At 44.1% G+C, this 25,808-nt stretch overlaps 1 protein-coding gene across 1 annotated transcript in view; it reads left to right on the forward strand.

Annotated features, from left to right (window-relative positions):
- The first annotated feature begins 19,792 nt into the window (after positions 1–19,792).
- ADAMTS8 (ADAM metallopeptidase with thrombospondin type 1 motif 8) overlaps positions 19,793–25,808 on the forward strand; it is a 49,843-nt gene continuing 43,827 nt past the window's right edge. Inside the window, exon 1 of the mRNA XM_044281733.1 lies at positions 19,793–21,027. Within this exon, the coding sequence (XP_044137668.1) occupies positions 20,317–21,027 (711 nt within the window). The 5' untranslated portion in view covers positions 19,793–20,316. The remainder of the gene's footprint in view (positions 21,028–25,808) is intronic.

Here is a 25,808-nt window from a genome sequence, read left to right on the forward strand (position 1 = left end):
TTTCGTCTCTGGCGCAGGCATCTTTATTAAGAGGCCATTCACATCAGTGGGCTTTAGACTAGTAAATGACCCCCAATGCTCCAATTTTTTCCCATCACTGCATATTTATCATATTTTTTTAGCTGACCTGGAAAACCACGGAATAACATTATTCATGCGTCACCTTCTACTCAATACATTAATACTGCCACTACCAGACAGGCCCCCTATGGCGGCAGGGCTGCTCAATTTCTAACAGCAGTTTTTGGTGTGCGGATTTGATGCGATTTTGCTGCAGATCTCACCCTATTTTGGAAAAGGGTGAAACCACAAACATAATTGACAGGCTGCAGATTTGGAAATCCACCCAAGAGGTCAATATCCACTCAGGAAAAATCTGACATGAGATTTGTGTAGTACTATGCTGCAGTTTTTCCGTACAATAACCCACGCGGAAAAAAAACTCGCATATTCCGCAACATGTGCAGGTGGCCATAGGAGGAGTATTATTACCTCATGTTACCAGGCAGAGGTTGTGGCTTGCATGTAGACTGTCCATTCTTACTATAGTTTTAAATATGTGAGAAAAAAGGTTTCCGACACTGTGATACTTTTCAGTAGAAACGTCCTCTTTATTAATGTAATCCATGTACAGACAAATCCTTTCAACATGCGGTAGTTGACACGTTTCGGACTTATGTTACATTAATAAAGAGGACGTTTCTACTGAAAAGTATCACAGTGTCGGACACCTTTCTTCTCACATGCTATATGGACTACCTGTTTATTCCATGCACGCGGAGCATTTGTAAAAAGGGGAGCTGGAAATGTAACGTTTTGTAAAATTTTAAATAACTAGATGATGTCTGTGCGGATGATGCCACGTAGTCTTCTGGCTTCTGGGGTTTCACAATCGTGCAGGCCCCAAATGCTGAGACACTGAATAGTTTTCAGGGGGTGACTGGCCTCGTGCTGTCATAACTGCCTGGTAAAGCTAATGCCAAATCTGCCCCTCCTCTTCAGAAAATGTGTGTAGTCAGGGGTGCACCTCCAATGAGGCCAGGTGAGGCGGCTGCCTCAGGCGGCGAGACATAGAGACGAGTAGGGGCAGTGGCAGGGCTATGAGAAATGAGCGCTTCCGTTGTGGAAGTGCTCATCTTTCTATATTCACCTGTATGCCTTTAACAGGAAGGGGGAACCATAAAATTTTTCGCTTCAGGCAGCAGAAAGGCTAGGTGCACCCCAGTGTGTAGTCCCTATCTGGGCACAGCATTATTTATCCACAGACTGCATTGCCACTGTGGCTGTGTAATTATGGTGCACTGCACATTTTGTTTCTCATACATACAGTACATGAGGACGTATGGGGCAAATAATGGGAAAGTGACTTCCCACATTCCAATCACAGGCCGAGGGGCCCCATAGCAAAACTTGGAATGGGGCCCCTTGTACCATGACCACTTTCAGCAACCTTTTCAGAAAACCTTATAATTGGTCTCCCTAATGCACAGGGCTAAGGCCCACTTTGATGTCATAGTGTAGGGATAATGTACATAGTGTACATAATGTAATAGAAGTGGAATAATGCGCACAGTGAAGTCACAGTAAAGTGCACATGTAAATGTCACAATATTGCCATAATACACAGTGATAGTGATGTCACAGTACAGGGACAATATAGACAGTGATGTAAGGCTAGTTAGACACACATGCAGCGGTTTGTGCCCGACTCACTGTCCGCTTGTCTGCTAGAACAGCGTACGGATCTAAGCAGGACCCCATAATACTTAATGGCGCCCGCGAGCATTCCGCTTGTATCCGGCAGCACCGGTACTGGAGGATTCTGGCAGGCTGTTCTCTGCTGGAACAGCCTGGCGGAATTCACTACTGAGATGTGAAAGTAGCCCAATAATAGTGGAATAATGTGCACGGTGGAGTCTGAGTGTAGTGCACATATAAATGTCACAATCTTGCCATAATACACAGTGATGTAATTTACAGTGATAAAGTAGATAGGCACAACAGTGATGTCATATGCATGTATAATGAAGATATGATGTCACAGTACAGGAATAATGTAGTGATGCCACAGCACAAAAAATGCTAAAAGTAATGATGAACAGAAAGTAACCATGAGGCTCTATAGTAAAAAAAAATTATTAGAATGGGGTCATATCAACCTTCCCATGGCACCTTATACAGCAGCAGTCAGCAACCTTCGGCACTCCAGATGTGTTGAAACTACGACTCCCAGCATGCTCCATTCACTTTTATCGGAGTTCTGAAAATAGCTAAGCAAGTGTGTATGCTGGGAGTCGTACAGGGAGTGCAGAATTATTAGGCAAGTTGTATTTTTGAGGATTAATTTTATTATTGAACAACAACCATGTTCTCAATGAACCCAAAAAACTCATTAATATCAAAGCTGAATATTTTTGGAAGTAGTTTTTAGTTTTAGCTATTTTAGGGGGATATCTGTGTGTGCAGGTGACTATTACATGTGCATAATTATTAGGCAACTTAACAAAAAACAAATATATACCCATTTCAATTATTTATTTTTACCAGTGAAACCAATATAACATCTCAACATTCACAAATATACATTTCTGACATTCAAAAACAAAACAAAAACAAATCAGTGACCAATATAGCCACCTTTCTTTGCAAGGACACTCAAAAGCCTGCCATCCATGGATTCTGTCAGTGTTTTGATCTGTTCACCATCAACATTGCGTGCAGCAGCAACCACAGCCTCCCAGACACTGTTCAGAGAGGTGTACTGTTTTCCCTCCTTGTAAATCTCACATTTGATGATGGACCACAGGTTCTCAATGGGGTTCAGATCAGGTGAACAAGGAGGCCATGTCATTAGATTTTCTTCTTTTATACCCTTTCTTGCCAGCCATGCTGTGGAGTACTTGGACGCGTGTGATGGAGCATTGTCCTGCATGAAAATCATGTTTTTCTTGAAGGATGCAGACTTCTTCCTGTACCACTGCTTGAAGAAGGTGTCTTCCAGAAACTGGCAGTAGGACTGGGAGTTGAGCTTGACTCCATCCTCAACCCGAAAAGGCCCCACAAGCTCATCTTTGATGATACCAGCCCAAACCAGTACTCCACCTCCACCTTGCTGGCGTCTGAGTCGGACTGGAGCTCTCTGCCCTTTACCAATCCAGCCACGGGCCCATCAAGACTCACTCTCATTTCATCAGTCCATAAAACCTTAGAAAAATCAGTCTTGAGATATTTCTTGGCCCAGTCTTGACGTTTCAGCTTGTGTGTCTTGTTCAGTGGTGGTCGTCTTTCAGCCTTTCTTACCTTGGCCATGTCTCTGAGTATTGCACACCTTGTGCTTTTGGGCACTCCAGTGATGTTGCAGCTCTGAAATATGGCCAAACTGGTGGCAAGTGGCATCTTGGCAGCTGCCCGCTTGACTTTTCTCAGTTCATGGGCAGTTATTTTGCGCCTTGGTTTTTCCACACGCTTCTTGCGACCCTGTTGACTATTTTGAATGAAACGCTTGATTGTTCGATGATCACGCTTCAGAAGCTTTGCAATTTTAAGAGTGCTGCATCCCTCTGCAAGATATCTCACTATTTTTGACTTTTCTGAGCCTGTCAAGTCCTTCTTTTGACCCATTTTGCCAAAGGAAAGGAAGTTGCCTAATAATTATGCACACCTGATATAGGGTGTTGATGTCATTAGACCACACCCCTTCTCATTACAGAGATGCACATCACCTAATATGCTTAATTGGTAGTAGGCTTTCGAGCCTATACAGCTTGGAGTAAGACAACATGCATAAAGAGGATGATGTGGTCAAAATACTCATTTGCCTAATAATTCTGCACTCCCTGTAGTTTTACCACAGCTGGAGTGCCAAAGGTTGCTGATCCCTGTTATACAGTATATATTTTACCAGTAACTGCACTTTGTCTGAGTGGATATGGGCCGCCTTAGTTGTTGGACCCCATAGCAGCTGCTATACCGACATGAAAAAAGGTTTGATCCTCCAGCATCGTTAAAAAAAAAAAACCTCCTTTTATTGTCACACTTCTAAAACATCACATATTCCACATGTTCAGCCAGAGAGACACTCACGCATTTCGAACAATCTGATGTACACTCTAAATCATTGCACAATCTACTGAACAAAGTGTGACAATAAAAGGAAAAATTTTTTAACAGTGTTGGGGGATCAAACCTTTTTTCATTGGAATGAAGAGCCTGCTCCGTGCACTATTAAGGTTTATTCACACATCCGTGTGTGTTTTGCGGATCCACGGATCCGCAAAACACGGACACCGGCAATGCGCGTTCCGCATTTTGGGGACCGCACATCGCTGGCACTATAATAGAATATGCCTAATCTTGTCCGCAATTGCGGACAAGAATAGGACATGTTCTATTTTTTGGGGAAACGGAAATACGGACCCGGAAGTGCGGGTCCGCATTTCAGGATCCGGGCAGCCCATTGTGCGGCCCCATAGAAATGAATGGGTCAGCCATTCCATTCCGCAAAATGCGGAACAGAATTGCGGACGTGTGAATGGACCCTTATCAGCATACATAGTTGGAGTGGTGAGCTGACTATCTGCTTTTTTCTTCCATCATGGTTATTACCTCCGTGCGATCCCCATAATGTATATGTATGGCTCTAGTCCCAGCTTCTGGCCTTCCTTATTCTGCTATAGGAATTAGGATTGTGCAGGTCCTGTCGGAGATTCCTCTGCATATTATATCATATTAGAATATTTATGCTGTGAGCTTAGCATCTGTAACCAGCCAGGAATGATTTTCTCTGATTCTGCTGAAACAAGGCTCAGAAATAGGATTTTATTCTGGAAATACCAAAGCTTCTAGTAATACTAGGGATCTACAGTATGTGGTCCACAAAACACTTATTTATGACCTGCAGTAGGACGGTCACCCCGAGGGTCTTACAGGGGTTATGTCACAAAACATATTCTACATTTATCAAAGCAGCACCTGGATCTGAATATTTTTGTAATGAAAAATTTAGCATAGCCACTGAGCTATTCAATAAAATGTACCTGTATAGCGCCATCTGCTGTTTGAACGAATGTGCTCAGTTTAAATCTTCAACTTCCATCAGCCTTAGGCCTCTTTCACACTACAGTATGTCCATTTCAGTGTTTTGTGGTCCGTTTTTCACGGATCCGTTGTTCTTTGCTTCCGTGGTGGTTCCGTTTCCGTTCCGTTGTTCCGTTTTTCCGTATGGCATATACAGTATACAGTAATTACATTGAAAAAATTGGGCTGGGCATAACATTTTCAATAAATGGTTCCGCAAAAAACGGAACGGATACGGAAGACATATGGATGCATTTCCGTATGTGTTCCATTTTTTTTGCGGACCTATTGACTTGAATGGAGCCACGGACCGTGATTTGCGGCCAAATATAGGACATGTTCTATCTTTCAACGGAACAGAAAAACGGAAATACGGAAACGGAATGCATACGGAACACATTCCGTTTTTTTTTGCGGAACCATTGAAATGAATGGTTCCGTATATGGAACGCAAAAAACGGACCGCAAAATGGAAAAAAAAACGGTAGTGTGAAAGAGGCCTAAGGGTCCATTCACACGTCCGTAGTGTATTGCAATACACCCGGTCGGCATCCCCATAGAAATGCCTATTCTTGTCCGCAATTGCGGACAAGAATAGGACAGGTTCTATTTTTTTCTGGAGCCGCGGACCGGAAGATCGGGGGTGCGCTCCGGAAATGCGGATACGGAGATTACACTGTTGTCCACATCCATTCCGTCCCCATAGAGAATGAATGGGTCCGCACCCGTTCTGCAATTTGCGGAACGGACCCATTATACGGATGTGTGAATGGAGCCTAACCCTGGGTTCAGACCTGAGCGTTCTGAAACGAGCGCTCTGTATGCGCGATTGTACGGGCGTTTACAATCGCGCATACAGAGACAGGCGTGCACACATTGTCGCGCGTTCCCGAATATCTATGTGCGGGAACGCGCGACAAACGCCCCAAAAAAGCTCAAGAACTTGTTTGAGCGTCGGGCGTTTTACAGTGCGATCGTACGCGCTGTAAAACGCCCAGGTGAGAACCATTCCCATAGGGAAGCATTGGTTTCTCCTTGTTGAGCGTTTTACAGCGCGTAGTAACGCGCTGTAAAACGCTCAGGTGTGAACTTAGGGTAAAGGACAGAAAGGACACAACCCATGAGCTGCCAAGCTGAAGATAATCTAGCAGAATAATTGGAGGAATGAATGTGAAGGTCTCTGGACCCATGTGAGGTACAGGGCTGGTCCTAGCTTTGTTAGAAAGAGATTGTCATGTGCTATATGTTTTCTGATTTTTTACATCAATCATGGGATAGCCCCTTTAAAGTAGTTTTCTAGTAATTAGATATTAATGAACTATCTTCAGCTGGAACTGGAAGTCCTACAGTGGACAGTCCACTGTGTGGTTTCCCACGATGGGTTAGGGTACTTTCACACTTGCGTTGTTGGATCCAGCAATCTGTATGCAAACGGATACCATTTGTAGATGGATACGGATGTGGATCCGTCTCACAAATGCATTGCAATACCGGATACATCTCTCTGTTTGTCATCTGGAAACTGGGGCCGGATCTGACATTAATGCATTTCAAAGGAAAATAATGCTGGATCCGCCATTCCGGCAAGTGTTCCGGAATTTTAGATGGAGAAAATACTGCAGCATGCTGCAGTATTTTCTCAGTCCAAAAAACTTACATTGACTGAACTGAAGACGTCCTGATGCATACTGAACGGATTGCTCTCCATTCAGAATGCATTAGGATAAAACTGATCATTTTTTTTTCCGGTATTGAGCCCCTAGGACGGAACTCTATGCCGGAAAAGTGTGAAAGTACCCTTACTAAGCTGCAGTACCCTGGCAAGACCAATATAGTGTGACCAGAACCTTGTGCTTCTGACTCTGTTCACTGTATAATTTCAAGCATTTACCCAAAACAACTGATTGGTGGGGGTGCTAGGCGTCAGACCCTCCTGATCTAATTTTTGTGACCTATCCTTAGGACAGACCATCAGTATCTAAGTTCTGGAAATCCCTTTTGATGTAAAGAAATATGTAAGTAATCATTGCAGCACAGGACTGCATCTCTGGTCACCCATAAAGTCCTTAGAGGGGTCTTCAGTAAATGGTCATATGATATGTAGGTGTCACAACAGAGGACTCTTGATAACTGTATTGTAACTGTGCTGAGCCATTCACATGATCAGAATAGATATGATGGGGGGGGGGGGGTTGTATTTGACAAAGAAAAGAAACTTCGGAGGTGGAGGACAACTTCATGCACCCTCTAGTTTCTACCTCTCTGTGGCATAGAGGCAAATGACACCTCTCAAAACCTCATGAACTTATGAATCTAAAATAAATAAAAACACCACGTCCCTTTTGTTAATGGATTAAAAAGGGTAAACGTAAAATAGGGAAAACAATAAACGTAAAGAGTAAACAATAGATAATTTAAATAAGTTGATAAATAATTAAAACCAAGAAACTTCATAACCCTAATCCAATATTAAATCCAGCCTTATTCACCAAGATCCACTCAGCACCAGCGGAGCAATACAGCCACAATAATAAAGCAAAGTGACAAAAAAGAATTATAAAAGTTAGTGGAGGGCAGGGCGCCGATCAAATCTTCTTCAACTGGCCCCGAACCACCGAGAAAAAGGTGGGGGCGGGAGAAGAGGACCACATTCCTAACACACAATAATAACGGTGTCACTGCCATGTGTCCCCCAAGCTAAACACTCTTTTGGGCCTATACTGTTCATTGAGCTGCTTTTGTTATACCCCTTGTATAAAATGAATATGGATGTGTATGAATCAGGCACTAAATGTGCTCTATGAATCTGTCGAAGTGTCTGTGGACCCCAGGCTGAAGCAGCTCTACAGCCCTCATCAAGTAATGTTATTTACTTGCTGTTCCACCACTCAGCCAGTAGGGGTCGCTGCTGTTGTTTCCTCCACTGGTCTTCATGTGAGGCTCCCTGGCATGAGATGTGGATGTGACGTGTCTCTGTGATGACACATGAGATTGAGAAATATAATGTACTTGTATTATCCACACTGCCCAATCCAGATAAATTATTAGCGTGCTCCTCAGACTCGATTCATTGTGTATTTCCTGTAAGAGAAAGTCGTGGAAGTATGGAGGCCAAATACCTGAAGTTCCAGAGACCCAACACACCTGTCCACCGACATAGGCAGGCTTCCCACAGCTGCCCCAACCAGTACCCAGTCTCCAGACCTGGGCTCCCTCTGACATAGGGTGGCCAGATGTCCGGTTTTAAGCCGGACAGTCCAGTTTTCTGGCTCCCTGTCCTCCGTCCTGTGCAGTGCCGGGACGGACACAGGGATGTCCTCCTTTTCAGTAGCTCACGATCAGACAGAAGCATTGCGTAGCTTTGATGCGTGGTTTAGGGCTTGTTCGGTGAGGTCCGGCTTTCTAGGGTGAAGCCAGTGGCCACCCTACTCTGACAGCTTACCAAGCGCTCTCCCCATAGAAGTGAATGGGAGCGCACCTCGCATGACCAGCCACCGACCCCATTTACTTCTATTAACCCGACGGAAATAGCCGAGCCAGCGCTTGGCTATTTTCCGGGGCCCCATAGGAATGAATGGAGGTCAGCTGCACATGCGCAGTGCGCCCTCCACCACTTTCGGGTTTTTGTTTAGGACTCGCACCTATTAGACAATGGGGGCGCTTCCGGATGCGCACTTCCGTTCTGCAAAAAAATAGAACATGTCCTATTCTTGTCTGCAATTGCAGAGAAGAAAAGGCATTTTCTATAAGAGTGCCGGTGATGTGCGGTCCCCCTTAAAGGGGTTTTCCAGGAGTTTTATACTGATGACCTATCCTCTGGATAGGTCATTAGTATCTGATTAGTGGGGGTCCGTTACCGGCCCTCCTATGAGCAACACACACACTTTCCCACACCTCTATTCCAAATGTGCATAACTGATGCACAGATCTATTTTTTACACAAAGGATCCAATTTTTACAGGATCAATATTTTACAGGATCCCGTTTTTTTTCTTCTGTTTTTCTGATGGATCAGACGAATGGAAAATGAAATGGCGATGTGAACTCTCCCTATACAATTGTGACTGTAATAAAACTGATGGGGAAACAGGTACTGAAAAACCAGTGTAGATCCGCACTATCCGGACCTACATTGATGATGTTACACACAGAAGTGGGTTAGCATTTCATGGATAGATGGATCATGCAAGGAAGTGCAGCTTCAATAACTATAAGGGTCCATTCACACGTCCGTGTGTGTTTTGCGGATCCACGGCACATCACCGGCACTTAATAGAAAATGCCTAATCTTGTACGCCATTGCGGACAAGAATAGAACATGTTCTATTTTTTTCGGGAACGGAATTGCGGACCCGGAAGTGTGGAAACCCACAATTCCGGATCCGGGCAGCACATTCGTGCGGCCCCATAGAAATGAATGGGTCCGCAATTCTGTTCCGCAAAATGCGGAACGGAATTGCGGACGTGTGAATGGACCCTTAGATGTTATTTAGCAGTGTTGAGCGGTGAGAGGAGGACCAGTGGAGTTTGGACTTGTTCCTCCCTTCCCTGAAGGATTTGTGGTTCCTTATTAAGAGGTAATGCCGATGTTTATATACGCTGATCTTTCAGTTTTTTACACTTTTTTTGCATCAGCATTTGTAAGCCAAAACCAGTAGTGTAACCTGTTCTGCCACTGATTTACATGAGAGAAGTCTCTGCTGAGTGTGAGTGGCAATCTCTTGTACAAGTAATGGAAGATAGTGAACTGCACTCGTTCCCCTAGCAACACCAGTTGCATGTAGAACTCCAGTGGGGTGGATTTATTTACCTTTAGAAATGATGATAGAGTTTAAATACTCCAATACTTCGACAGGAAGCACATGACACTGGTGTCAAGCCTGATCGACCCAGCGTCCCTGCGCCAATAGGCCAATCATCCCCACTGTCAGCTAATGGAGTGATGCCGGTGGTGGCACATTACAGAGGCCAGACTCACTGCAGGAGCGCGGATGGGTAAGTACATGACAACTGAACTGTGTAGTGCAGGCATGTTCAACCTGCGGCCCTCCAGCTGTTGTAAAACTACAACTCCCACAATGCCCTGCTGTAGGCTGATAGCTGTAGGCTGTTCGGGCATGCTGGGAGTTGTAGTTTTGCAACAGCTGGAGGGCCGCAGGTTGAGCATGCCTGGTGTAGTGCAATACAAACCTGTTCATTCCTTTCATATATCTGGATTTTGGATGCTGCTGTCCCACACCCTCATTATGCGTGTGCAGTGTCATTACCCACCAGGGGCTCTGCAGGTGCTATCGGTGAAGCTGAGCTGGAATTGATCCATCCTGATTTTGAATCTATAACTTCAATATGAGGAGCACACTTCGGCCTGTCTAAGGCTACTTTAACACTCGCGTTTTGTGCGGATCCGTCATGGACGGGTCCGTTCAGATAATACATCCATCTGCATCCGTTCAGAACGGATCCGTTTGTATTATCTTTAACATAGCCAAGACGGATCCATCTTGAACATCATTGAAAGTCAATGGAGGACGGACCTGTTTTCTATTGTGCCAGATTGTGTCAGTGAAAACGGATCCGTCCCTATTGACTTACGTTGTAAGCTTCTGAGAGCCCTGAACGGATCTCACAAATGGAAAGCCAAAACGCAAGTGTGAAAGTAGCCCTACACATCACTCCATTATGCATTCACACATCAGTGGTTTTGCATGGTCTACAGGTCCTTGGAAACCACAGACAGACCATGCATGTCATCCGCATTTGGTCCATGGTTTTCATGGACCATTGGTAGCTGATTCTCTGAAAATTAATTTCTAGCCTAACATGTTTGTGGAATATGTAAAACACACAAAAGACAAAGAACAACACATAGATTGTTCACAGACATCTTTTACTGAATCTATGACCATCTTGTCATGGACTTTTTAATGGAGTATGAAAGCAGCCTTGATCTGTCCATATGTAATAATGAAAAAAAAAAGTTCTTAGGCCTCATGCACACGACCGTTGTTGTGTTCCGTTCCGCAAAATGGGGTTCCGTTGTTCCGTGATCCGTTTCCGTTTTTGTTTCCGTGTGTGTGTTCCTTTATTTTTGGAGGATCACCAGACATGAAGGAAAGTAAAAAAAAAGTCTAAGTCAAGTTTGTCATGCAAATGATAGGAAAAAAACGGACGCGGATGACAATCTTGTGTGCCTCCGCGTTTTTTTATGGTCCCATTGACTTGAATGGGTCCGCGAATCGTTTTCCGTGGAAAAAAATAGGACAGGTTATATTTTTTGGACGGACTGGAACCCCGGATCACAGACGCGGATGACAAATGGTGCATTAGCCGAGTTTTCAACGGACCCATTGAAAGTCAATGGGTCCGCAGAAAATTACAAAAAACGGAACAACGGACACGGAATGAAACAACGGTCGTGTGCATGAGGCCTTATGCAGATGGCTCTTACCAGCACTGATACATTGTAACAGGGTATGAGGTCAAGATAACTTTCAGCCTCTGAGTGTGAATAAGATTTTTTTTTTTCATTCACTGACAGCAAGCTCTTTAAGTGTCAATGATATTTAACACATCAGGGTAATTTCAAAAAAAAAATTTTTTAGCACAATATACCTGATGTGTCCCAGATTCACAAAACTGTCAGTTGGATATGTGGGAACCTGCAATTCTATATGATGGAAAAGTACCATTAATCCTGAAATAATTAGTAAGAAGGAGCTGTCTTGTTGGTTGCCAGAAGGGGAAGGAGACTGTTTCTATCCAGAGTGCATCCTCAGCAACACAGATTAGCAGCAGCAGCAGCAGCAAGGGGGACACTTGAGAACAAATTATGAGAATTGTATTTGCTTTATACTAGAAACACCATAAATTACTTCACAGCAGCTATTAACAGCCTTTCCGGGCTTTTAGTATAAAAATATTTTGTGAGATAACCCCTTGTGTTACTTTGCAGTGATGTATTAGCATGCCGATTTACATGCAGTGGATTTCACTCAATACATCACAAAAAGGGGCACTTTCACTACAGTGTTTTATTTGTATTTTTTTATTTTGTCCTTTTCAATGTTTTAAGGGTACTTTCACACTTGCTTTGTGCAAACGGATAGCATTTGTAGACGGATCTGGATGCGGATCTGTCTAACAAATGCATTGAAGCACCGGATCCGTCTCTCCAGTGTGATCCGGAAAAACGGATCCAGTATTTATTTATTTAGCACTTTTAAAGGTCTGCGCATGCGCAGACCGGAAAACCGGATCCGTTTTGCCAGAACACATGGTGCCGGATACAGCATTAATGCATTTCAAGAGAAAATAATGCAGGATCCGGCACTCCGGCAAGTGTTCCGGAATTTTTGACGGAGAAAATACAGCAGCATGCTGTGGTATTTTCTCCGGATAAATACTGTAAGGGGGACTGAACTGAAGACATCCTGAACAGATTTCTCTCCATTCAGAATGCATTAGGATAAAACTGATCAGTTCTTTTCCGGTATTGAGCCCCAAGGACGGAACTCAGTGCCGGAAAAGAATAACGCTAGTGTGAAAGTACCCTTAGAATTGCAACATCATCCTGGCACTCCCTGCATATTTTCACCACCGACTCTCAGGGTACTATACAGGGCAGATTTTTCGCTGAATCGCATGTGTTACGTATTGTTTGTATTGGATTTTGCTGCAGATTTACTGCATCTATGCACAGCAAAGGGTGAATTCCACAGCATAAATTGTCACGCTGTAGATAAAAAATTTGCACAGTTTTTTTTTTTCCTGCAGTGTGTGGGTGAGATTTTCTAAAATTTCATCCACTGTGCTGGTACTGTAATACACTACAAATTTTCTGCCATCAGTTCTGTAGTGGAAAATCTCAAGCATATACACCACATGTGTCCTACAGTGAAATTGCTTCATTAATAACCAATTTCAAAAACTGTGTTTAGAAATCTGCAGGAAATACGTTTTTCTTCTCCTGGCAGGCACAGTCGTGTGATACTAACCATCTCTGCCTGCTTCTTGCTTCCTTAAGGTGTGCACGATGTCCCCTGCACTCAAAAGCCCAGGGCACAAGTGGTCTAATCTGTCCCCATCCAATTGCAGCATTTCCAGCGTTACAGCGTTAAAAATTAATATCATGCAAAAGTCCATTTATTTCAGTTATGCAAATTAAAAGGAATTGCATTAATGCAGCTTAAAATTAGAATATTGTGAAAAGGTTCAATATTCTAGGCTCAAAGTGTCACACTCTAGTCAGCTAATTAATCCATACCCCCTGAGCAAAGGGTACCTCAAAATTGTGACTTTGGGGTTTCATAAGCTGTAAGCCATAATCATCCAAATTATAACAAATAAAGGCCTGAAATATCTCGCTTTGCATGTAATGAGTCTCATATGTTAGTTTCACCTTTTAGGTTGCATTACTGAAATAAATGAACTTTGCACGATATTCAAATTTTTCGAGTTTCACCTGTATATAGGCCATTTTCCCCTATGGGAAGAGACCGGAGCTATAGTTTCCAAGCTAGTCTAGCCCTGCTAAGGTACACTATAGTATTGTTCTGACCTTCCGAGGCAGACCTCACCTTGTTTACCAGAATGACCCTGTGTCGCCTGCCCTGACCTGTTGCTGACTACCGTACTGCATGAACTCTGCCTGTCCTGACCTCCGCTTATCCCACTGCATGTCCTCTTGGTGCCATGCATCAGTGTCTCTTGACCCATCTGGCTCAGCTGTCACTGAACTGAACAGAGACTACTCCAAGAGGTAATGGCCTAATGGTATGCCAGCCATGAAGACCAGATACCTGTATAGGGAAGAAAGGGTGATAACCAGGGAACCACTTAGATAATGCCCTTGGGAATAACCCTGTCAAATCTATTCAATGACATAGTAGGTCCACACCTGCTGCGTTACAGTTAGTTCAGGCCCTGAACCCTGCTGACACCCCCAAATTGGGGTTACAGAATCAATTTAAGAAGCTGATTGTTCAGTGAAGTCACCAGGAACAATTGCTGCAGTATATAAACACTATCTCTGCACGTTTGGATTCCATGACAAGCCTCAGCCACAATCTGCCTCTTATTCCGACAGAACTGGATGTAAACTGCCACTGTTATAAAGGAGACCCCAAGAATTAACATGGGTTCCTGAATTAGTTTACAATATATTTTAAACTGTGCCAATGTGGCCTTCATAGTGTACCTTCTATCCAGTAAAACTTTAGCTTGGGCCACACCTCTCTTAGAACATCAGGATTGCCTGATGACTAACCTTCATCATCTTTGCTAATCCTCCACCAGGGTATCTTGGCTGGTATGCCACGCAGTTCCACACACTGCCCTCAGAGTTGTGGAACAACAAGGCCCAGGTATCAAGGTAACTTTCTGAGAGGGCATGGCAGGTCGACTGAAAGATGACTTTGCAGGCAGAGACTTACCAGCCACTCTGAACAGGTTATTTACTTCGGTTACCTCCATAGATCTAAACTTCAGAGAATGCCTCGGATAGTCTACTAGAGAGAAAAGAACTCCATGCCTGGTACCTTTATTCCAGAAGCCCCTCCTCTCCTCCTCATCTGCCTCACAGGAGGAACTCATGCAGTTGGAACCAGTCAAGCTGTCTGAGCAGGCACATTAGTGTAGACACAGCAACAAGCTGTTATAGTGGTAGGGCTCATTATATGAGAAAATGCCTCTTTAAGTCAGGAGAATCCAGCACTTAGGATAGCTAGGAGAGACGACCCTGGGTGAAGATGACCGCTTTCCAAAACTGACAATTCCAGTGGTTCTGTCCTGTGGTAACATCCATTTCTCATTTTGCATGCAGCGATCTCCTCCACAGTATGGGGGATAATGCATCGCTCTTCACCATGCTGACTCGTTGTTTGGGGGCAGCAGACTATGTTTACACAGCATGATCTGCTGCCAGTAAACAGCATGATCTGCTGCCGTGTAAAGGGCCCTTAAGAAGAACCTGGAGAGAGGATTCATCTGCAAATCCACCTCTGCTGGAATCGGCTTCTTTCTTAAGAAAAATTATGGTTCTCTTTGCCTTTTTTATAGACTATCGTAGTCTAAAAAAGATCACTATAAAAGCAAATATCCTCTGGCATTGATTTCTAAACTGACAGGATCCACAGGGCAATGATCTTCACTAGATTGAATCTCCATTCTGCCTATAACCTGATCTGCTGTTGTGAGGACAAAAAATGGAGAAGTGCCTCTTTGAGAAATTGTCCCTTCCTTTTATGGAGAGTAATTTCTCCCCATTGTGTACACATGCACCCTGAAAAGCTGTTTGTAGCTAGTCTGGCAGTTCCTCAGGGTCTGAGAACGATCCCGCGATCTTTGGTCTTTGTTAATTATTATAGGCAGTTTATACCACATGTCTCCACGCTCACTGCACCTCTCTTCCCCTAACCAGAAAAAAAGATGAGTACCATGCATTGGACATCTCAAGTGGAAGCTGTATTAAGAACCTTCTCCTCTATCTCCATTTTGCATCATCCTGACATTACCAGGCAGTTCTCAGAGGTGGATGCATGTTCAGTAGGAGCTGGAGCAGTGCTAACCCAACAGAACTCCAGTGGCAAGACTTAGACATGTTGTTTCTTGTCTAAGGCGTTCTCTTCCACTGAGAGGAACTATTCAATGGGCAATTGCAAGCTTCTCAACATCAAATTACAGTAGCTCTAGAGGAGTGGAAACACTTTTCTACTGGAGGGTGTCTGTCACCTGGTGGTTATCTTTATCAACTGCAAGAATTTGACCTAATTTAACCTAATTCTCGTCTCTATTCTTTGATGGCTTCAGTTTTGTTCTCTGCTTGATACCCTCTTGTGTTTCTTTGACCTAACAGACCAGGTTGCTGAGCTTCAACACATCATTGCTCCAACCCGAATTATATATATTGCTCCTGTCTTGGTTGAGGACATTCCCTCATGAAAAATATTTGTTCTTACGGCCAACAAGAAGCACATCCTTGCTTGGGGACATAAGTCTTAACTGGCTGGGCACCCAGGAGTTTGCAAGATGTTGAACTTAAAGGGAACCTGTCACCTGGATTTTGGGTATAGAGCTGAGGAGCTGGGTTGCTAGATGGCCGCTAGCACATCCGCAATACCCAGTCCCCATAGCTCTGTGTACTTTTATTGTGTAAAAAAAACAACGATTTGATACATATGTAAATTAACCTGAGATGAGTCAGAGCTTGAAAATATGACTCTTCTCTGGTCACACAAGTAAGATATGACTCTTTTATGTTAATTTGCATATGTATAAAATAGTTTTTTTTACACAATAAAAGCACACAGAGCTATGGGGACTGGGTATTGCAGATGTGCTAGCGGCCATCTAGTAACCCATGTCCTCAGCTCTGTACCCAAAATCCCAGTGACAGGTTCCCTTTAATTTCCTGACACTATTGGTGCCCTATTTTTTCCTGAGATGTCTTTTTTTTTCTGGTCTTTCTACTGCTGTTCATCTTGCCAACCTATTCATCAAGCACATTTTCCAACTGCTTGATTTGCCTCAGAACATTGTTTCTGATTGGGGAGTTCAGTTCACATCCAGATTCTGGAGGTCTGTTTGTAGACTGTTAAATATCAAGTTGGATTTCTTGCCTGAGTATCATATTCCAATGGACAGGTGGAGAATAATCTGCGCCATTTCATTTCTGCTCACCATCAACTGGGTACCTTTACTTCCCTGGGTCGAAATCTCTTATTCTACATTATAAACAAAAACACATCTGTGGTTTTTACTTCCTGTTTTAGGTTCCAGCTTTCAGTTCTATCCTCAAGGACTTCCTCTAGATCTGATTACATTTTCCCTGATCCAGGTGACTGCATGAAGAGATCTGCACACTGGAGACACAAGTTATCACTGCACGTCTGTCCTGGGGCTATCCTCCAGAATCATTTGCTTGAGGGTACCTTTCTAAAAGTACATTCCTCGATTCTTGGGTTCTTTTGAAATCCTGAAAACAAATTAATCCTGTCTGCTACAAATTACTCCTTCTACCTTCTCTTTGTATTCCCAATTCCATCCATGTAATCGTTCCCCATTCTTTCTGAAACCATTGGTACTCAACTGATTCTCCAGGTTTTCAGTCTCTGTTTCCACTTAAGTTCATTCTAAAGATAAGTATGAGGTTAAAGAGCATTCTGGATGTCAAGAAGATTAGGAAGAAAACTTTATCTAGGGGATTTGGTCCTGAGGGTAGATTTTGGGAGTCTGCTGGGAACATCAGTGTACCTGCTATTGTCAGAAAATTCCATCTTCAGTCTGGACCAAAGTAGAGAAGGCATAAGGGAGGCTACTGTGATACTGGGGGCCCATGCCAGCTGACATCTCGCAGCGGACACAGCTAACAGAATACTCACACTCCCCACCGCTCTTTGCTGTGTGCTTGTTCAGGTCATGCCCACCTTTTTCCTGCTGCTCTTTCCATTTGGGTGCGTGCATATGCTCTTAAAGGACCAGCACACAGGCTAATCTGTCCCCATCCAATTGCAGCTATCTGTGGAGTTTAAATTGCATCTTCCTCTATGGAAAGGTGCCTGAGCTATAGGTTCCTAGCTTTTTGACTCCTGCGAAGATGAACTATATTATTGTTCTGACATACCATGCTTGACCTCTGCCTGATTATTTGATTTACCCTGTAACGCCTGCCCTGACCCATTGACTGACTACCATACTGCACTGCCTGTCCTGACGTTGACTTGTCCCACTGACCATGCTTTTGCCTGTCTGCTTGGTGGCACACATTGGTGTCTCTTGACCCAAATTGCTCAGCTGTCACTGAACAAGACTACTCCAAGAGGTAGCAGCCATATCTCTGTATAGTGATGACAGGCTGACAACCAAGGGAACATTATGGGTGCCTTTGCACATTGCAAAATTTTCCGCAACAAAATACACAGGTGCGGATCTTACAGAGCTTCATATTTTGTTGTGGATTATGCTCTGGGTTTTTCTGCAGCAGAATAGGATGGGTATTAGTTTGTGAGGTATATTTCAGGTTACATCTCCATTGAAATGAATGGAGGCATTCTGCTACAGGAAATCCCCAACAAAACATTATTTGTGTTTTTTTCCACTGAATTATTATTCCACAGTGGAATAGAACGCAGGTATTGACACCTTTTATCCCCATAAGTTAGCATAGGAGATGTCTTTATGTTGTGGATTTTGTTGTGGAAAATTCTGCAATGTGTGAGGGCACCCTTAGTTGATGCCCTAAGTCAAATCAGTTCAATGACCCAGTGTGTCCACACCCTCAGTGCTACGTGGCATTTAACTGCGACTTATCATCATGCAATAGAACAGTATGAAGAAATTATAACAGGTTAATTAAGTCTGTGTCACAAGAGTCCGTAATAATTGACTGCTAAGAAATAAACTGCACCTGTCACAGATGCAGTACCAAATTGATGGCCCATAAGGTTCAAAGGTTCACCTCAGAGACTTGGGATGGAAGATCAGGGATTAAATAGAAAGTTGTGATTGCTACCTAAGTATTGGTACAGTCCTGGCGGGATGATGGGTAAGGACACTTTATATAGTCAGGGTTGATCAATGATCATTGGTTGTCAGCCAAAACCCAGGTGCGGGTCCAAAACACAGAACAGGTGCAAATCGGTCCATTATACCAATCCTGATTTTGAATCACAAATAGTGATCATCTTGCAGTGTAAATACTGCCTCCGATTGCCCGATGAACGATAATTCATCGGACAATTCTGATTTTAAGCATGCAGATTGTGCTGTCTAATAACGATCTTCCACCAGCAAACCACTAGACACCACGGGGACGAGCAATGGCTCCTCCACTAGTTAGCAGGCGATTGACGGGAGGGAACGTTTCCTTCCTGCCAATCGCTTTCTCAGTCGGCCTGTGTAATACAGGCTTTAGTTGTCCTTGGAGCTGGAAATGATGTCCTATCTTATCTCCAATGCAGAACTCCCAGGTACAGCCCCTGTTACTGATGGCCGAGCAAGGAACCTGGATCCTTTGGCAGTGTGCACCTTTACTTTAGATTTACTGTACTCCAGGGCATCAGTGCTAGAAGATAAATGATTGACTAGCCTCAGTATAACAGAGCTGCCAGCGTTGGTGCCACCCAGCATCAAGAACCCAAGACTCATGACTTCTCAATTATTCACTCACGATCTGGAAAAATAACAGTTAATTATCCATCGTCATTCCTACATAATCGAGGCGACTTTGGCCGACGCCTTACTTCAGTCCCTGGAATAAAAGTTACATTAGTTGTTATAGACAAATGTGCAACTCATTGATTCCCTGCAAATGAACTGCAGCTCTGTCATGCAGACATTAACCCTTCATATGTCACGAAAAGCCTCTCCGCAGGAAACAGACTGTGCTGATCACTGAGACTGGAGGATACACATGTTGGGACGCAGACCTTGCCTTCGGTTCACTGTCCCTGATTAACCCTTTGCTGATGAGAAGTGCATAACTTGGACACTAGGATCTTACGCCAACACCTGATCCAAAGATACACCGGGCACACACTCATCTTATGGGAACCTGACGTGTCAAGGAAAGAGTTAAGTGGCTCAATGATCCTCTCTTTTTTGCCTCCATGTCTCCCCTCCTTCTCCTGTATGACAAGGAGGAGAGGAGGGAGGGACAGAGGAGCTAAAGATCAAAAATAAACCTCTTGGGGGGTGGAGGGAGCTCAGTGTGTGTATATATACCGGGATCTCTCCCCAGCAGCTCTGGTGCTCCAACTATTTCTGGGAATAGAAGGAAAGGAGACAAGGGGTGGAATAGCAGATACAGGACAAGGAGATTCCCTCTGAACACACAACTCTGCCCCTCGCTTCTATGAGACCGCTGCTTTTTGGGGGTGCACTACGGATAAGAACCCCTCATATCTCTTCAGTCCAGCTTGAAATGGATCTGTCTGGATGACGTCCACCCGCTATTTCCCACAATTGGAGCCACATGTCACCTTTTATTACATTACCTTCAGCTTGTAATCCTAACGCTGCAGTCATATATTCTGCATGGGGTGCTAGAAGGTTTCATTTGTAAATGATTAACGTATGCAGAAGTTTTAGGGAAACTCTGGCATATTCTCACTCCTGGAGACGCTGCTGCTTACATGCTTAGTTATTTATTGCACAATCCGCATAGTTTCATATACTTATCACAGTTATCCATCTTGCTGTCCCTCTTGGAGTCATTGACACCTGTCAGACTGATACATTCCCGCTATGGTTACCTTGTGTCTCCGGGGATCTAGGCTGATTTTGGTCCTATGGTTTCTTGGCAGCCATTCATTGCCCCATGGAGAAGTGACAACCCCAGTGCTCATTCCTGGTCATGATGGAAAGGTCACCTTGAGGTTCTCTGCTGTAGGTGAGCAAATGTCATTCCATCTTTCTCCAGATGATGAGTTCCTTGCCCCAGGTCTTCTCATCAGACACTTAGGCAGAGGCAATGTTGAGGATGAAAGGACATCCAGCATTAGGAACTGCTTCTACTCCAGCCAGGAACCATTAGCTGCCTTCAGTGTATGTAAAGGTATTCAGGGGGCTTTCCTAAAAGGCAGCAAAAGGTTCGTTATCCAGCCCATAAAGGAATGGACAGGTAACGAGACACTTGGTCAACACCTTGTAATAAAAGCTCATAGAGTGGGCAGGAAAACTGATGGCCACAAAGAAGATGTTATTACTTCTAAACAGAGACAACAGGGCATTAGAAGAGTAAAAGACAGCCCAGCAGAAGAACAGAAGAGGGTAGATGCAGAGAGGCAACAGAGCATCTTGCAGGTATCTGCCAACAACTGGAGAAGTGATTTTTCCTCGCAAGATGTTACAGTTGAGCACCACCGACACAGGAGGTTTGTGTCTGAAGAACGTTTTGTGGAAATTTTGTTGGTGGCCGATGTCTCCATGGTCCAATTCTACGGTGATGATTTAAAGGTACGGGTGAATATTCTGCTCCTTTTATTCTCTAAGAGAAACTCAGTTCAGTTTCAGTTCAAACCTGCTTAGATATTTTAAGGATTTTACACATACTTTCTTTATTTAATCTTTAGTCACTTCATGTCATATACCAGTCACAAACAGTGCTGCGGTGTAAGATGTAACACAAGATCAGTACATGCAAAACATTTACACTGTATAAATTCAGTACAATGACATGGAGGTAGACTTTAGGAACACTACAGATGCCTGTTCACTTTCTGCCCAAACACCGGGCAAGAAACAGGTAAAAGGCACATAAGCTGCTTCCATTCAACAAGCTTTACAACTTGTATTGAATGTTCAACGGGGTAAAGTAAATATCTTACAGTGATGATGTGAACCGACCAATCTATCTGCAAAGGGTGGGGGCACTATCTGGAGACGGACTCTGCTGACGTTTCCTTCTTTTATATCCTTTATCGACTGATTCATTAAATCACAGATTACATTGGGCAGACTTTGCTCACCTCTGTAACAGGAATATCTTGAGCAGCAGGTGGAAGATGCTGTGATGTGGTATTGGCTATGAGCTTGTAAGGGAAGGGATCAGTGTCCTCCATACAGGGTTCACATCCAGGCTCGTGAGATTAGGAGATAAGCAGTGCCTGAGAAGGGGCAATGACATAATATCAGAATACAATACAATCATTGTACACAGCTGTTTTTGTCAGCACTGACACTAGGTGGTGAGCCAAATAGTATCATATTTTATAGCCCAGAAGTTTAAAGCTTGTATACACAGGGTGATTGAGCAAGCCATTGACAGGAGGAAAGCGTTCCTTCCCGGCAGTCGCCTGCTAGCTAGTGGAGGAGACCACTGCTATTACATGCAGCAATCTTCTCCGCAGCATCAGGAGAAGCAATCGTTATACCATCGCTTGTCCCCATACTGTCTAGTGGTTTGCCATTGGCAGGTCGAAACTAAACAGCACGATCTGCCGCCAGCAAACTGTGATTTGTAAGAGTTTGCTCGTTCATCAGGCAATTAGTGGCATTATTACACTGCAAGATAATCATGCGAACGCTCGTTAGCGAGTATCTGCCGAAAAATCGGGCAGTGTAATACAGCCTTTAGGCTGCCCATGTGAAGTGTGCAGAATTATGTCTCACTCCTTTAAAGGGGTATTCTGCTTATGTAAAGTTATCCCCTATCCACAGGACAAGGGATAACTATTAGATTGGTGGGGTTCCTACCACTGAGACCCCGACTGATCACGAGAATGGGGATTCCATACCCTGTGCAGCCCCCTTAAATGAACAGAGTGCCCAGAAGGGCATGCGCACAGCCTCTCCACTTACTTCTATGGGAGTAGAAATGAATGGAGCCGTCATGTGCATGCCTGAACGGTCACTCAACTGTTCATTTTGGGGAGATCACCACAGGTTATGGTATTAGGTTGTTGGGGATCCTACCACTGGGACCCAATAGTTATCCCCTAGGATAGGGGAAAACTTTACATAACTGGAATACCCCTTTAAAATTTCCACCTGAGTGTGCAAAGTTTTGTAGAATCTACATCTGGTCACTGGGGGAGACTTTTGAGTGGACTTTTTAAAGTCAGCTTTTCAGGAGTCTGCTATGCTATAATCAGTGGCAAATTTATTAAAAGCCACACAATAGGTGTCAATTATCATCATTGTTTGTGCCTTTAGGTCTAATTTTGAGTGTTTTGGGCAGTCTTTATTTCTTAGTTGCATTTTTCCTGCCTTTTTTCAGTCTTTTTTGTATTAGGGGGCATGATTTGGTTGGTGTGTATGTTTTAGGGTCTATTCAGACGTCCGTGGAATGGGTTTGGATCTGTTCCGCAGTTATGTGGAACGGGTTCAGACCCTTTTATTTTCAATGGGGCCGGAAAAGATGCGGACAGCACACAGTGTGTTGCCCACATCCGAATTTCCGGTCCGCGGCCCCGAACTTCCGGTCCGCGGCTCCGGAAAAAAATAGCAGCAACTGCACTACGGACGTCTGAATGGGCCCTTAGACTATTTTATGTATTTGCGCCTTTTTTCCACCAGAATTAGTCTCAAATTTGGACTCATTTCTATGGGGGAGATTTATCAAACTTGTGTAAATGAAAACTGGCTTAGTTACCCATAGCAACCAATCAGATTCTACCTTTTTCTACCAGTCTACCATTTTCCAAAGGACCTCTAAAAATGTAAGGGTGAATCTGATTGGTTGCTATACATCTATTCAATGGTGGCATAGTTTTGTTTGTCAGTGATGTATGGGGGCCTGGGATCATTTTATTAAAATGGTCGCATCGACGGGTAGATATGCGATTTTTCACAAACATACTGAGTAATTGTGTAAAGGGGCGGTGGGGACTATGCATATGGCTGCGACTTTTTATCTAATCTGCAACTATTTTGTTGCACTTTTGCACCTAATTCGTGAGTAGTTATGAGTAGTCTAATTGCACACCATTTACCTGCGCCCTAACGAATACAAAGATGCATCGCCTAGTTCAACACCTCACCTGCTGTGCGACTCTTTATAAATATTATGCAAAATACTGACAGGCTAATCCACTATGTTGTCTAATCGCACTCAGGGGCTGCCTGGTGTAGGATGCAACTTTTCTGCAAAATTTGAAGTCGCAGATAGTAAATATGCCATAATCTAGGTCTGATCTCACCTAGGGCTCATGCACACGACCCTAAGTGTTTTGTGGTCCGCAAATCACGGATCCGCAAAACATAGATTCCGCCCGAGGGCATGCCACCATTTATTTTTGGCTCCTGCAGAAATATCCTATACTTGTCCGCAAAATGGACAAAATAGGGCATGTTCTATTGTTTTGCGGAATGGACATGCGGATATACGGACAAGATAGATTTTTGTGCGACTGTCGTGTCGCAGTCGGAGCATGTACCATGTCGCAATGCGACACTATAGGCTACTATTATAAAATATGTCACGTGACATTACTGCGACACAAATGTCGCACGACCCATGTTGCAGTGTAGTTGTACGACATTTGTCACAGTGTAGCCCTAGTCTTAGAGTAGGAGAACAAATCGGCTCAGTCAGAGCATCCCCTTAAGGCCTCTTTCCCACGGGCGTGTGCGCACCGTGGTCGTGTTGCGGGCCGCAAATGCACCTAGGGTTCCGTTCCGTGCTTCCGTTCCGCACCATTCCGCATCTCCGGATTTGCGGACCCATTGAACTGAATGGGTCCGCATCCATGAACGGAACGGCACCCGTGTATTGCGGATCCATAAATGCGGTCCGCAATACGGCATCGAGGCGCACACGCCCGTGGGAAAGTGGCCTAATTTTTGTGGGAATAGCTAAACTGGATTCAATAACACAGAATCACACAATCTGTGAGAAGTGTTCGTTCTGTGTAGGTTTTAGGTGCACATGGGCAAAATCTCTAGCTGATTAAAGGTGGGGTCACACTAGCGTTAGGCATTCCGTTATGGCTTTCCGTTAACACATGGTTATAACGGAAAATAACGGAATGCTCAGACAGAATGCAAAATGGAAGCCTTTAAAAGGCAGTCCGTTTGATTTCCGTCCTAATAGAAGTCTTGTGCAGTCCTCTCGCTTGGAACTTGCTCTCAGGTTTGTTCCTCCTCCTTGAGGTTTACCCTGCTGCCTCCTGTTGCTGACCCGGATTGCCTGACTACGTTCCTGTGCCGCCTGCCCTAACCCATTGCTAGTCTGACCTCGGCTCGGCTTCATCCTTCAATCCAGCATCGTTGCTACTGGTAATGGCTCTGCCTGCCTGGCTTTGCTTCATCCTTCTATCCTGCTACCTCCTGTTCAAGACTCCGGTGCTTCCTGTGTTCAGGCCTTGTCCCTGTCATCGGATTCCAGCAGTATTCCACTAGTAACGTGACAGAATACTGAAGCCTAAAATGGAGTCCGCCGGGACTGGGAGTTCAGAGGTTTGCATTAAGCAGCAGCAGACTGCAATGGCTAATATGCGCCCCGAGATGCAGACTTTAAAAAATAAATATGACGCCTTTGAATGACAGACTTCCCACAACATCCAGATTAATGGACGAATGATTCACGAGCTACGTGGTACTGTGCAGACATTATCCGACCGGATAGTCCACTTGGAGAATCACGTTTCTGTACCACCCGCTACAGTGCCTGCAATGACCCCAAGTTACCACCATTCAGATTTGGCGGAGACCGCAACAAATTCCGGGGGTTCCTTAATCAATGTAAGTTATAATTTGATGCAAATTCATCTCAGTTTCCTACTGATAGATCTAGAGTCCTATGTATTATTATGCTGCTGACACATAAAGCCATTGCCTGGGCTAGTCCGTTGATTGAGACTCAAGACACCCGGTTAAATCACTTAGAGGACTTCATCGATGCCATTTGATGATCCCAATCGAGGTGCTACAGCTGAAGAAGCATTACTAGCATTGCTCCAGGGCAGACGCCCTGTCACAGAGTATGCAATGAAGTTTAAGAGGTGGGCTGTCGACACCAATTGGAATGACGCAGCGAAAATGCCTACTATGCAGCGCATTAAAAGATGAACTTGCCCGTGCAGAGGCCCCTTTAGGTTTGGATGCCTTTATTAACCATTGCATTCGTACCGATACCTGACTGTCTGAACGACGACAAGACAGATGGGCTACCTTGAATTATGATACTAAGCAGTCCCCCTCTTTCCCTGTCTCAATTTCCAAGGAACCCCAAGGAAAAATTTACAAAGAATCAGGAAGTGAGCCTATGCAAGTAGATTCCATACTAAGATGTGAAA

The sequence above is a fragment of the Bufo gargarizans genome, chromosome 2 (assembly GCF_014858855.1).
Source record: "Bufo gargarizans isolate SCDJY-AF-19 chromosome 2, ASM1485885v1, whole genome shotgun sequence".
Lineage (NCBI taxonomy): Eukaryota > Metazoa > Chordata > Amphibia > Anura > Bufonidae > Bufo > Bufo gargarizans.